Source organism: Nyctereutes procyonoides, unplaced genomic scaffold, assembly GCF_905146905.1.
Source record: "Nyctereutes procyonoides isolate TBG_1078 unplaced genomic scaffold, NYPRO_anot_genome, whole genome shotgun sequence".
NCBI classification, from domain to species: domain Eukaryota; kingdom Metazoa; phylum Chordata; class Mammalia; order Carnivora; family Canidae; genus Nyctereutes; species Nyctereutes procyonoides.
In genome coordinates, this window is record NW_026575047.1 from 42032186 (window position 1) to 42047349 (window position 15164).

General features: G+C 36.7%; 1 protein-coding gene across 1 annotated transcript in view; it reads right to left on the minus strand.

Annotated features, from left to right (window-relative positions):
* The window catches only part of AGBL1 (AGBL carboxypeptidase 1), a 733865-nt gene that overhangs the window by 328260 nt on the left and 390441 nt on the right, over positions 1 to 15164 (minus strand). The window contains exon 20 of the mRNA XM_055325935.1: positions 11208 to 11339. Coding sequence (XP_055181910.1) covers positions 11208 to 11339 — 132 coding nt within the window. The remainder of the gene's footprint in view (positions 1 to 11207; positions 11340 to 15164) is intronic.

The following is a 15164-nucleotide window of genomic DNA, read 5'->3' on the forward strand; positions in this document are numbered from 1 at the left end:
GCTGAAATAAATAGAATCTGCTAGCACAGACCCTTAGGGAACTGCTTAAATAGACATAAATATAATATATGTATATGTATGCTATTTGTAACACATATAGTGTGTGTAGATGATAGATGATATAGATAGGTAGATAGATGATAGATAGATAGATAGATAGATAGATAGATAGATAGTGATAGATACATAGATAGATAGATAGATAGTAGCAACTAGAGTGATTAAGATACTTGAAAATAGTTTTACATTTTTAAAAAGATTTTATTTGTTTATTTATTAGAGAGAGAGAGCAGGAGCAAAGGGGAGGGGCAGAGGGAGAAGGAGAAGCTGACTCCCTGCTGAGCAAGAAGACCCACAAGGGACCCAAGATCATGACCTAGCTGAAGACAAACACTTATCCAACTAAGCCACCCACGCACCCTGGAAATAGTTTTAATTTATCAATGTTTTATCTTGCTGTAAAAAGTCTAATTGGATATTATTTAAATGGTCTCTCCTTTCTTACCTAAGTGAACCTGATTTTCTTAGCTCATACCATCCCTGCACAAATGACCACATATTCAATTTAATACTAGGTATCTCAGAAAGCTCTACAAACTATGATCCCTTCATTGGAGCCTGGAGAATGTGGGCTTTACAGGATGCAGTTGGAGTATCTCTCCTACACATCCACAGCAACAGTTTTCCATTCATTAAATAATGGACTCCCAAACTACTACAGCATTGATAATAAAGTCCTGATTCCATTTCTCTTTTTATTTCACACAAATTGATCTATGTCAGAGTGAGAAATGAAGGTAATTATAGCTATAATAGTTGGAGATTGTCTTGTTCTGTTTTGTAAATGAATAAGAAATAGATGAACTTTACATATGAATTGATCCACTAGAGCCTTGTTTCAATGCTTTCAGGGATTTCCCATCTTGGATGGAAAAAAACTTGGGACATTCCACTCTTTCCCTACCACTTGCTCTGTGCCCTTAATCTAGGTTTCCAAAACTTGAAAATTATAATAGATACCTTTTCACTGAACACTTACCATGTATTTTACATGCATTTGCTCTTTTTAATCATCACAAGTCTTTGAAGTAAGTTCTGTTATCTCATAATACAGAGGCCAAACAGGTATCTTTTCAATGGTCACAGAGCTAGTAAGGACAAATCCAGAATGTCAACTCTAATGCTCTAATTAGAGCATATGAGCTTAGTTTAGTCATTGCAAAAACTACTTCTTCAATAGGTATTATACCCCATGGGTATGTAAAGGAACACAGGAAGGAATGACATAATGTACATACAGAGCGTGGCTCAGGATCTGGCATTTAGCATGGTCTCAACACAGACCTGGCAGGGATTAAAAGACTACATATGAAGCAGCCCTAAGAATGAGTCTTCTGCATCCTCATAGACACTGAATGCCTTCGTCCAGGAACAGTTGGGTCAAGAGCAGTCTCAGCTGACAGGCGAAGGGATGACCCTGATTCCTTAATTCTGATTTTGAGGCACACTGTAGAAGCCTGAGTTGCATTTCAATTCATCTACTTTCTGCTGACTCTTCCAAGCCCTGTATGGTTTCCCAAATTCACAGAAAATATAACTCTCAAAGATAAGCCATGAACTCACCAGACAGCTCCTAGCTCAGAGCCATTTCTAGAGAGAGGTCATTTCTGCGGCTCTGGTTCCTCATGATCAATCCTACAGAACTCAGATGTCTTCTGTTTTCTCTGAATTAAGCATGTGGCAAGGGCATGGTTGGGACCAGGGGTCAACACTATGAATCCTGGATTCACACTCTGTGGTTTGACTTGAACAGGTCATTTAACTCTGCTAACTCATTTTTGTCATCATTGAAAGAGGGGTAAGAATAGTCCCTACCCTGAGTAATGGGGTAAAGCAATTGGGACCCTCAGTAAATATACAGTGTTGTTATTGTGCTCTTCAGAGTGGATTTTGCTCATGGGTGAAGGTTTAGAAGGGCAGGGGGAGTGACTCTGCTCAAATATTCAAACTTCCAAGATGGGAAGAAGTTTTTAATACCTCTCTTTGCATTATATATTTCCCTTCTTGTCACTGAGATAATCCCCTGTTTACCAAGCACCCAAAAATGGTTCATTCCAGGGTTGACTGCCTCTTTCATTTTGAACTGCAGAGCAGTTGACTCACGGTTTAGTTTCAATCTCATAGAGCACACACTTTAGAAGACCACTGAGGTCAGAATCTGAGGTCAGCTCTGGTGCTGAGTCACCAGGTCCCCATGCCAGCTCTTGCTATCTATGGGACCTTTAGACATTTTAGCTCATCTCTGCATCTCCCTTCCCTCATGTGTAAAATGGGATGCTATTCACTCCACAAACATCAGTTAAGTATATCTTATTGCTACACACTATTCAAGAATACACAGTAGTTGGGATGATTAAAAGAATGAATGTACATAGGTGCTTTGAACAGTGCCTGGCACATGCTCGTCACTGTGTAAGTAGTACCCACAGGTGTTATCTTTGCAACTGCTCACAACTGGAAATTTATGAAGAAGATCAATGCCAGGAAATGTCATTAACAAGAGATGCTCCCCAAGGAGAGGTGCTGAAGAACTGATTTCAATCCACTTCTCAATTCACTGTGATCCACAACTAATGGTTAAAGGCTCAAGTTTTGTCACAGAATTCATGTCATTCTATTTCTTCAGATTTCTCTTGAAATCAAACTTGATTAAAAATCATTTGTGAGGAGTGCCTGGTTGGCTCATTTGGTTAAGTGTCTGTCTTCAGCTCAGGTTATGATCCTGGGGTCCTAGGATCAAGCCCTACATTGAGCCCCGACATTGAGTTCCCTGCTCAGGAGGAGTCGGCTTCTCCCTCTTCCTCTCTCTCCCTCTGTGTACTCTCTCTCTCTCTTAAATAAATAAATTAAATCTTAAAAAAAATTGTGATATTTGATTTCTTTTTCAAGAAATATCCTAACACTGCTTATCCATATCTGCCCTTCAAAACCTTGTCCACTGAAGCCAGCTGGGATCATCCACTCAACTATGCACCAATAGAGAGTTAATCAATCCCTTCTGTCTTACCTCCTAGTATTCCCATTCTTGTATTTATTATTCTGTCCTTTTAAGTTTCTGATAATCTACCTCTCTCTCCAACTGTTATTTCTTAGAAGTCCATGCTTTGTTCAGTTTTGTTATGTAACTACCTAGCACAGTGCTTGGCACATGGCAGTTAATCAATAAATGTTTACTTTTAAAAAATATGTATATCAGTTCTATTGAGTTAAGTGAACAGTTTGATGATTTTTAAGAAATATATTTAGTTTTTTTTTTAAAAAAGAAATATATTTAGTTTTGCAGCCATTACCAACAATCCAGTTTTCAAACACTTTCATCACCATACAAACATGTCTCTCATGCTCAATTCTGGTCCATCCTACCCTAGGCAACCCCTATCTGCTTCTTAACTATAATTTTTGCCTTTATAAGAAATGTCATATAAATTAAACCTTACATTTTTTGTTTTCCTCTGACTTCTTTTTAAGTTTACATTGTTAGATGTATCAGTAGTTAGTTCCTTCTTATTGCTAGCTGAGTTTCCTTTGTATGAATATGAAGAATCCATATTTATCCATTCAGAAGCTGGTGGACCTGTTTGCATTGTTTGAATATGAAGAGTCTATGTGTTTATTAATTCACAAGTTGGTGGACTTGTTTGCATTGTTTCCAGTTTCAGATACCGTGTAATAATGCTGCTAGGGGCATTTATGTACAAGTCTTTTTGTGGATGTAGGTCTTTGCTTCTCTTGGGTGGATACAGAGGAATGGCATTGTTGGATTGTGCATTAAAAGTATGCTTCACTTTGAAGAAACAAAGTGTTTTCCCTTTTACATTTCTACCAATGACAAGTGATGGTTCTGGTTTCTAAACACACCCTTCCCCAATGCTGGATATTTCTAGTCTTTTTTATTATGTTCATTCTAGTGATTGTGTAGTGCTATCCCATTATGGTTTTAATTTGCAATTACTTGATGAATAAAGATATTGTTTATATTAACTATGTATACATTGTCTTTGTTGAGGTGTTCAATCATAACTTTTGCTTTTTAAGTGTTTTTTCTTATTTTTGACTTGTAAAAATTTACATATTCTGGATATAAGTCTATTATTAGAAACATGATTTGCAAATATTTTTCCCAGTCTATGGTTCATCTTCTAGTTTCTTAATAGGGACTTTTGAAGAGTAAAACTCTATATGTTTGATAAAGCCCAATTTATCAACCTATTCTTTTTTTAAAAGATTTTATTCATTCATTCATTTACTCATTCATTCATTCATTCACGCAATTCATTCATCTATTTGAGAAAAAGAGAATGAGTGATGGGGAGGGGGAAGCGAAAGACAGAGACAGAGAGAATAAGAAGCAGACCCCCCCACTGAGCAGGAAGCCTGATGCAGGACTTATTCCCAGGACACAGTGATCATGATCTGAGCTGAAGACACATGCTTAACCAACTGAGCCACCAAGGCACCCCTCAACTTTTTCTTTTTTAGGGGGTTCTACCTAAGATAGCTTTGACTAATCAAAGCAGACAAAATATAAAGATTTTCTAATAGGTGGCATTCTATAAGTTTTATAGGTTAGTCCTTAAATTTAGGTTTATTATCTATTTTAAGTTAAATTTTGTGTATGGTATTAAGTAAATATCTAAATTCTTATTTTGCCACGTGGTTATCAAATCGTTTCAGCATTATTTGTTGGATAGACTGTCCTTCCTCTTCTTTACTGAATTGCCTTGGCATTGTTGTCAAGAATAAATTGACCATAAATGTGTGACTATTTATTTCTTTTGCCTCTATTCTAGTCTATAAATCTATAGGTCTATCCTTATGCCAATACCAGAGATTCATAATTACTGTAGCCTTATAGTTTTGAAATCATGTAAAGTTTTCAAATCATGTAAGGTAAATACTCCAGCTTTCTTCTTCTCTTATGTAGTTTCTTTGGCTATTCTGGTTCCTTTAGCATTTCCACATAAATCTAATGATCAATGTCAACAAAAAAGCCTGCTGATATTTTGATAGGAATTGTATTGACTCTATAGGAATATTTAGAGAAAATAGTCATCTCAAAATCATTGAGTGTTCCAATCCAGGGACTTGGTATATTTCTCCATTTGTCCAGGTCACCTTTAATTCCTCTCAACAATGTTTTGTGATTTTCAGTGTACACATAGCGCATTTTTATTCAATTTATTTCTAATTGACTTTTCATCTTTTTGAAACTAGTGCAAATGGATTTTTCCCCTAATTTCATTTCTGGATTATTCATTGCTACTGTATAGAAATAACATGAGTCTGATAATTGATCATGCATTTTGCTACCTTCTTAAACTTACATATTAACTCTAGTAGTTTATTTTGTAAATTTCTTAGGATATTATACATAAAATACTATCCCTGTGAATAAAGATAGTTTTGATTTTTTCCAATATACTTATTTATTTTTTAAGATTTTATTTATTTATTCATGACAGACACAGAGAGGCAGAGACAGGCAGAGGGAGAAGCAGGCTCCCTGCAGGGATCCTGATATGGGACTTGATTCCAGGACCCTGGGATCACAATGTGAGCCAAAGGCAGACACTCAAGCCCTGAGCCACCCAGGTGCCCCCCATATACTGCTCTTTACTAGTCTTCTTGTCTTATTATACTAACTAGAATACACAGTAAACTGTTGAATAAAAATTGTGAAAGCAAATATTCTTGCCTTATTCTGGATCTTCTAGAAAAAGTGTTTTGTATTTCACCATTGAGCATGATGGTAACTATAGGACTTTTCTCTAAATGCTCCACTTGAGGTTGAAGAATTCCCTTTCTGTTCCTAGTTCATTGTGAGATTTTATTTTGAAGAGATGTTCAATTTTGTCAAATGATTCTTTTCCACATCTATTGAGATAATTATGTAGCTTTTCCATTTGCTTATTTACAAGTAGTAGAATGGCATTTTATTTTTTTAAGTTAAGCCAACCTTGCATTCATGAGATGAACTCCACATTGTTACAGTGAATGATAATTTTTATATGCTGCTGCATTTGACTTGTTAATATGTTGTAAAGGATTTTCAGATAGATGCTTGCGACATTTTGGTTTTCTTTTCTTGTGATGTCTTTTCTGGCTTTGGTATCAGAATAGTACAGCTCACATAAATGAATTGGGAAGTGTTTTTCCTCTATTTTTAAAAAACAATTTGTTTACAATTAGTACTAATTATTTCTTAAGAGTTTGATAGAATTCACCCATCGGGGCCATATTTTATTTGTGGGAGATTTTAAACTAGTAATATAATTTATTTACTCAAAATAGGCCTTATCAGATTTTACATGCCTTCTTAAGTGAGTCTTGGTAATTTGCATCCTCCTAAGGATTTGTCCATTTGTTGGTATATGGTTGTCAATAATATTCTTTCACATTTGGAATGTCTATTGTGATGCCTCCTTTCATTTCAGATTTTGGTAACTTGTGTCTTTCTTTTATTAGTCTAACTGAAGGGTTATCATTTTGTTGATCATTCTAGAAACCAAACATGTATCCAGGATTCTCACTCTTTGTATGTTTTCTATTTCATTGATTTTCAGTTTGGCTTTTTTTTTTCTTTCTTTTTTTCTTCTACATGCCTTGAGTTTAATTTGGTCATCTTTTTCTTGATTGCAGAGGTAAAAATTTAGATTGCTAACTTTAGATCTTCCACCTTTCTTTTCTTTAAAAGACTTTATTTATTCATTTGAGAGAGAGAGAGGGAGAGAGAGCACATAGGAGCAGAGGGGAGGGGCAGAGGGAGAAGGTAAGCAGACTCACAGACTCCCTACTGAGCCAGGAACCTGACATGTGGCTTGGTCCCAGGAGATCTCATGGAGATCATGAACTGAGCCCAAGGCAGATGCTTAGCCATCTGAGTCACCCAGGCACCCTAGATCTTTCCACTTTTCTAACAGAAGCATTCAAAACTACAACTTTTCTCTAAGCACTATTTTAGCTGTATACCATACATTTTGATATACTATATATTTTTATTTTTATTCAGTTTAGGACATTTGCTAGTTTCCCATCTGATTTCTTCTTAGGTCCATGAATTATTTTGGAATATGTTATTTTGGAATATTCAGACATCTCCTAGAATCTTACAAAAGGTGATTTACAATTTAATTCTCTCATGGTAAATAAATATAACTGGTAAATATAACTACTGGTCTTCATCTTTTAAAACTGAGACTTATTTTATAGCCTAGCATATGGTCTACCTAGGATAATTTTGATGTGGACTCAAGAACAATGTGTATTTTTCTGCTTTGAGAATTGTTACCTATGTATCAATCAGGTCAGGTATTCTCTAGTTAATAATTTTTCTTTTTCTTTAAAAAAAAGATTTTATTTGTTTATTTGAGAGAGACAGAGATAGTGAGAAAGAACAGAAGGAGAAGGAGAAGCAGGCTCCCCACTGAACAGGGAGCCTGATGTGGGGCTTGATCCTAGGACCCTGGCATCATGATCTGAGTGGAAGGCAGACGCTTAACCAACAGAACCATTCAGGACTCCTCTAGTTACTATTTTTTTTTTTTTTGGTTGTTCTATTACTTACTGAGAGAACAATATTAAAATACCCAACTAAACAACTTATTGAACTCAACACCCAAGAAACAAATAATCCAATCATGACGGGGATCCCTGGGTGGCGCAGCAGTTTGGCGCCTGCCTTTGGCCCAGGGCACGGTCCTGGAGACCCGGGATCGAGTCCCACGTCAGGCTCCCGGTGCATGGAGCCTGCTTCTCCCTCTGCCTATGTCTCTGCCTCTCTGTGTGTGTGTGACTATCATAAATTAATTAATTAATTAATTAATTAATTAATTAATTAAATTAAAGATCCAATCATGAAATGGACAAAAGACATGAACAGAAATTTCACCAGAGAAAATATACATACAGCCAATAAGCACATAAAAATCTCCGCATCGGGTTGCCTGGGTGGCTCAGTGTTGCGCCTTTGCCTTTGGCCCAGGGCCTGATCCTTGAGACCAAGGATTGAGTCCCACATCGGGCTCCCTGCATGGAGCCTGCTTCTCCCTCTTCCTGTGTCTCTACCTCTCTATCTCTCATGAATAAATAAATAAAATCTTAATAAAAATTCTCCGCATCACTTGCCATCAGGGAAATACAAATCAAAACTACAATGAGATACCACCTCACACCAGGGAGAATGGGGAAAATTAACAAGACAGGAAACAGCAAATGTTGGAGAGGATGTGGAGAAAGGGGAACCCTCTTGCACTGTTGGTGGAAATGTGAAATGGCCACTCTGAAAAACTGTGTAGAGGTTCCTCAAAGAGTTAGAAATACAGCTACCCTACGACCCAGCAATTGCACTACTGGAGATTTACCCTAAAGATACAGATACAGTGAAATGCTGGGACACCTGCACCCCAATGTTTATAGCAGCAATGTCCACAATAGCCAAACTGTGGAAGGATCCTCGATGTCCACTGACAGATGAATGGATAAAGAAGATATGGTCTATATATACAATAGAATACTATTCAGCCATTAGAAAGGATGAATACCCACCATTTGCTCGGATGTGGATGGAACTGGAGGGTATTATGCTGAGTGAAGTAAGTCAATCGGAGGACAATCACTATATGGTTTCACTCATACGGGAAATATAAGAAATAGTGAAAGAGATTATAGGGGAAAGGAGGGAAAATGAGTAGGAAAAATTAGAGAGGGTGACAAAACATGAGAGACTCCTAACTCTGGGAAACGAACAAGGGGTAGTAGAAGGGGAGGCGGGCAGGGGGATGGGGTGATTAGGCGATGGGCACTGAGGAGGGCACTTGACAGGATGAATACTGGGTGTTATACTATAGTTGGCAAATTGAACTTCATTAAAAAAATAAAATAAAATACAATATCCAACTATTATGACTGAATTTTTAAAGTTCTTCCTTCATTGCTGTCAACTTTCACCTACATATTTTGGGGTATACACATTCACTTACATTCATTATACCTTTTTGACTAATTATCTATTCAGTATCACATTGGATGCTATCTTATAGGTGTCTAAGGCTGTTGACCTTTTTATCAAAGTTTGTTTCTCTGTTATTTAAGTTTAATAATTTTGGATTGACCTTCAAGTGTAATGACTGATTCTCCTGCCATTGCAGATCTGCTAATGACCTCATCTAGTGAAACTTTCACCTTGGTTGTGGTACTTTTCAGTGCCAGAATTAATTTCCCTCTTTCCTTCATTCCTTCCTTCCTTCCTCCCTCCCTCCCTCCTGCCCTCCCTCCCTCCCTCCCTCCCTCTCTTTCAGATTCTAATTCTGTATCAAAATCCTCATTAGTGTGGTAGGATCTTGGGGTAAATAAGACGCTGAAGATAACTTGTTAGTTCTGCTCTAATAGCCTTGGGGGACCCTCTACTGATTGGCAGCAGCCATGTTTCTGGAGGACATGGAGGAAGGGAATGAGGAAAAGCTAACGGAGTAGGGAAGGTATTTCTAGGTGCAATAGTAGTTCAGTGGATGTTTATACCTTTTTGTACTTGTTAACCCAGAGAATGAAGCTATTGCACACATAGTAAATTCATATATCTAGAATAATAAAGGATTTGGAAGGGGTAGGTACCATAATAATTGTGATATTGTAATTTATAGTAGGAAATACAGATTTGTCCTTCATCCTCAGTCCCTGACATGCGGGTCCTAAAACCTTTGTAAATTCCTAACTGATAAGAACATTAGGAGCATCTTTTGTCTAATGAGGTGATTCCAAGTGGCCTCCTAGATTAGACTATCCCCATTTCTCTAGAAGTGGGGGAGAAGGACTGGAAAAGAATTAATAATTGTTCACAGTTACATGAAGTTGCCAGAAAATCTCAATAGTATGGGTTTCAGAAAGCTTCCAAGTTGGTGAACACATCCACATGCCAGGAGGATTATACTCAGCCCTGACTCCACAGGGACAGAAGCTCCTCTACTTGGGACCCTCCCAGTCTTGACCCTATGTATTTCTTATCTGGCTGTTCATCTGCATCCTTTATCATACACTTTAATAAACTGGTAAATATAAGTAAGTGTTTCCCTGAGTTCTCTGAGCCATTCTAGCAAATATAATTGAATCCAAGGCAGGGGGGTAGGTCATGGGACCTTCCAATATACAGGTAAGCCGGACAGAAGTTGTGGGTAATATGGGACCACCTACTTGTGTCAAGCATCAAAAGTAGAAGCAGTTTTGTGGGACTGAGTCCTTAAGTTGTGGGATGTGATACTGTCTCTGGATAGACAGTGTGAGGATTGAGTTAAATTGTAGGAAACCAAGCTCAGAAGTGCTTGGTGGGGTGAAACTCCCACATATCTGCTGACCAGAAGTATCAGAAGTAAAGTGTTCTGTGTGAAAGTAAAGGAGAAGGACACTGGAGAACTGTAGATTTTTCCAATTCAATAGTTTTTCTTCATTTTCTTTATACATTTGAAATAAAGGCCAGTTTTTATTTTGTGTTTGGACAACGTTGCCTCATCTACTTCTTCCTGATTCCTTTTATCCAGACAGGAATAGTCCATCCTTCTTTACCCATCCTTAACTTTGTTTTTGGTTCAGTGGGGGTATAGCTGAGCTCTAACCACTGGAACCCAGGAAAAAACAAAATTAGTTTCAGTGGATCACTGCTCTGCTTTTTAGAGCATGCTTATACAGAGGGATGCAGATGGTCTGCTTTACATTTTTTCATTCCTTCATAGTTATATAAAATCCTTTCATATTCAATATCATTTTGTTGCTCTCATAAACATGAAACAGAAGCAGTATTTTTATCTTCCTCATTTCACAGGTGACAAATGATGGTTCAGAGAGGTGATGTTAAGGACTCCTAGGTGTACAGTTAATAATTGTAAAACCAGGCATTAAAATGAGGTTTCCTGTCTCCAATTCTTATGCCCTTTGCACTATATCATATCATATAGAAAACAAAACAGAGTAACCAGGTAATACAGTCATTATTCATCAAAAAATATAGAGAGATTACATATGCTTCCAACCTGCTTACATTATAATCCTATAGTTAAAATAATCAAAATGCTTATTTAGGGGAAAAAAGGGTGGAGTGTGTGTCTCAAAGGCAAGAATATGGACACAAATGTCTTGAGTCATTCTCCCCAGTGCCTTACCCTATAGGTGATGTCTTCTGAGATAGTTGATGTGCCCACAGTAGACTCTGCTTGCCACAAAGTCTCCTTGATGCTACAGCCATAAAGGAAAACATTCTTTTTTTGAGAGTGGCCATGGAAATCACAGAAGACCTACAATGATCAAACAAAGGAGAAAAAAAAAATCCAGTCATGTCTATTGGTTTCTTAAAAGTCTCAAGTGTCAACTTTCTCAGATAGATACTGTTTACTTAGCAGAACCAGTCATATGTGGATCATTGGTAATCTTGGTAAGAGTTGTATTGGTAAAGCCAACCCTAGACCTGTGAATGAATCCATCTGGCTCAGACCCAAAGACCTGCCCAGTTTACCTGGATGATTTTCACACAGTATCATTAGAAATAATGCATAGTTTTTGTTTAAGCCACCAAGTTTTGAGGTTGTTTGATATCCAGCAAAAGCTAACTGCTACAATAAGCTGTGTTCTTAATCTTAATCTTCCACATTTAAACTATACTCATCTCCCTCCCAAGGAAGCTTCCCTGAACACCCATCCTAACACAGTATCAGACCCTCAGTCCAAACTTCCGTGATGGTTTCCAGACCTCATATGTGCCTCTTCCTGATCTATGAACTAAAAAAGCCAATCTTCTGCCTTCTACTCACCTACATACACTGGCAGAATGAGGAAACATTACTCCCAATAAAACACTCATGGTTGAAAGAGATGGAGTAGGATGGACACAGTAGTCACTTGTCCATAACAATTCTGAAATAATATTGGGCAGACACTGTGAGTGTCCTATATACTGTAGTATAATTTAATGAAATATTGTGTTTCCTTACTGAAATCAGAAAGAGACCTGGTGCTATCAATTGCTTTTGATCATATAATTGAGAAAATAAAAAAATAAATGCAAGAGAAAAATTAAAAGGTACAAGATTTGAAAGGAGTAAATAACACTGTATTTTCCTACATAAATGTTGTGAAACATAGAATATCAAACATCTGTGGGTACATACAAAATCACAGGTTAGAAGGTCAATACCTAAAAGTCAAGTCCATTTATATACACTATCAGTATACAAATAAAAATCTGAATTTAAAAATAGGATTTAAAATAGCAGAAAATCATTAATCTCATAAGAACTTTAAAGATGTGCAGGACACATTATTGAGAAAAATGAAAATTTTTAATTCTCAGCTAATTTATCTACCTAGATTCAATGCAGTATCAAAGACACAGAGGGTGTTTCATTTTGTTTTGTTTTTATTTTGTGGAAACTCACAAACTGATCCCAAGCCAAACCAGAAGTACAAACAGCCAAGAATGACTGAGGCAGTCTTGACAAAGAATGAGAATACTGGACAAATTATTTAGAGATATCAAAACTTGTTTTGAAGTTACAGTATTTCATACATAGTATTACTGATAAAAGAATACATAAATCAATCAATGGAGGAAAATAGATATTTCAGAAAAAGACTCTCACATATAGTCACTTAATTTGTGACAAAGTTGATACTCTGGTGCTGTAGGGAAAAAATGGTCTTGGAAGACTTACTGCCCCATGTAAAAAAGATAGAAAAAAATAAATGTATATCCCTCCCTCATAATATGTTAAAACACAAATTCCACACAGATGGTAAATCATAATATGAAAGATAAAATTATAAAGCTACCTGGGCGTAACAACATAGGCTATTCTGTATGACCTTAGAGTTAGAATGGAGTTTTTAGAGGACACAAACAAGAAAAACACATAAATGAAAATACTTTAAAAAAATACTTAAAAATTAGATATAGTCGGGGTGCTAGGGTGACTCAGTCAGTTAAGCATCTGACGCTTGATTTCAGCTCAGCTCATGGTCTCAGGTTTGTGAGATCCAACCCCGCTTTGGGCTCCATGCTCAGCACAGAATCTGCTTGAGATTCTGTGTTTCCCCCTCCCTTCTCACACTCATACTTTCCCTCACTCTCTCTTAAATAAATAAGTCTTTCAGAAAAATTAGACATAGTCCATTGAGAACTTCAGCTCATCCAAAGACATTATGAAGAATATGAAAAGGCAAACCAAAGAGTGAAATAATCTATTTGTAATACATATATCAAACATATATATGTATATGTACATATATATACACACACACATATATATAGTGCACAGCTATATATTTCTGTACCCAACAAGAAAAAGAGAGACAACCCAATTTTTTTAGTATATGTGCTGCCTAAGCGAGCACAACCCAATTTTTTTAAATGGGCAAAAATCTTCAATTGACATTTCACAAAAGAGAATGTCTGAATGGCTATTAAACAAATAAAAGTGTACTCAACCTCAATAATATCAAGAAAATATAATTTACGTACCTCAGTGAGATGCCACTGCATCTAAGTGGTTATGAGGATGCTGATATCATAACGATAAAGACCACCAAGCAGTGACCACGGTATGGAAGAAGTAAAACACTTGAACCCAGTTTGTGGACAATAAATTGATACCATTCATTCCTTTGCAAACAATTTGGGAATGTCTTCTAAAGCTGAATATACACATATTCTAGAACCCTCCGGACAGAAATGCATATACCAAGGACCAGAAGATATCAAAAAGGTACATTGTAGCACTACTTTTACTAGCTTAAAACTGTGAACAGTACAATGGATTAATTGTGGTAAAATCATTTGACACAATATTGTCCAACACTGAGAATAAACAAGCAAGCTAGACACTAGAGTACATCCAAGGATATCTTTTATATGATTTTCAGAAAGAGGCAAAACTAATGCATTGGCATAAATTAGGGTAGTTTTTATTTGGGGGGGGTGGGTATTATTGTTTGGTATTTCTGAGTTGCTGGTCATGTTCTTTTTCCTGATTTGGTTGGTGGTTACACGGTGTGTGCATTTTGTGGCAGTTTATCAAGCTGTGGAGCTGTGATCTGTGTACTTAAAATTAAAAGAGGATACCTACACATTGTGTGTTTCAAAAAGAGACAGAAATCCTAATATTTTAAAGACGTATGCCTTCACATTGGTTCCTTAGTCTCTAGAAATGTAGCCTTTGCATATTAAGTTGAGAACACAGAGTAGGCAATTGAAGGTGTTTGTCAAATTTAATAATGATGCAGAATTGAGATAAGTGATAGAGTAAATAAGAGTGGAAATTATAAGTGGCAAAAAGAACAGAAATACTTAAATTGAAATAAATGTACTGTCCTACAATTAGATTCAAGCAGTGGCCCAAGTAGGATAGACACAGTTAGCTAAGAAGTAGATTTTGAATGAGAGATCCACAGGTTTTCAATGGCAATTTGCTCAGGATAAATCAGAGGCTGCAGATGCCAAAAAATTAATTTAATCATAAATTGCTTCTGGAGAAGTAAAGTGGCCATATATTAAGAGAACAATCCATTCAATGTACCTCATACTGGCTAATTTATATCTAATATAGTGTTTTTCATTTCTGAGTGTGGCGTTTTAGAACAAGCCAGGGCACCTCAATAAAGAGGAACGAGAAAACCAGAAAACCAAGAAAAATGGGAATGTTTGTAAACAAAGAACAGCTAAAGATACTGGAGATGTTTGTCCCCGAAAAAAAGAAGGCTCAAAGGAGTCTTGATATGAGTCTCACAAATTTCCAAATTCTTCCAGTTGGAACCTGAATAAATAACTTGCTATCACTTCAGAAAGCACAGGAAGGCAAAAGGAAGGATAATGTGGACATAGATTCCAGCTCTATATTAAATTCAACAGCTATTGAGTATCTATTGCTGGCAAGAAATAACTCTATGGTTAGAGCTATGCTGTGGCACACTTCTAAAAACTTCCATTCTCTATAAATGTTTCAGTAGAAGCCAGATGAATGGCTATCAATGATGTTGTTGTTTGAGAAGTTAGACTAGATGGTGACTTTTTTGGTATGTAATAAAACCCTAAAGTTCACTGAATTAATAGGAAGCTGTTGACAGCAGGG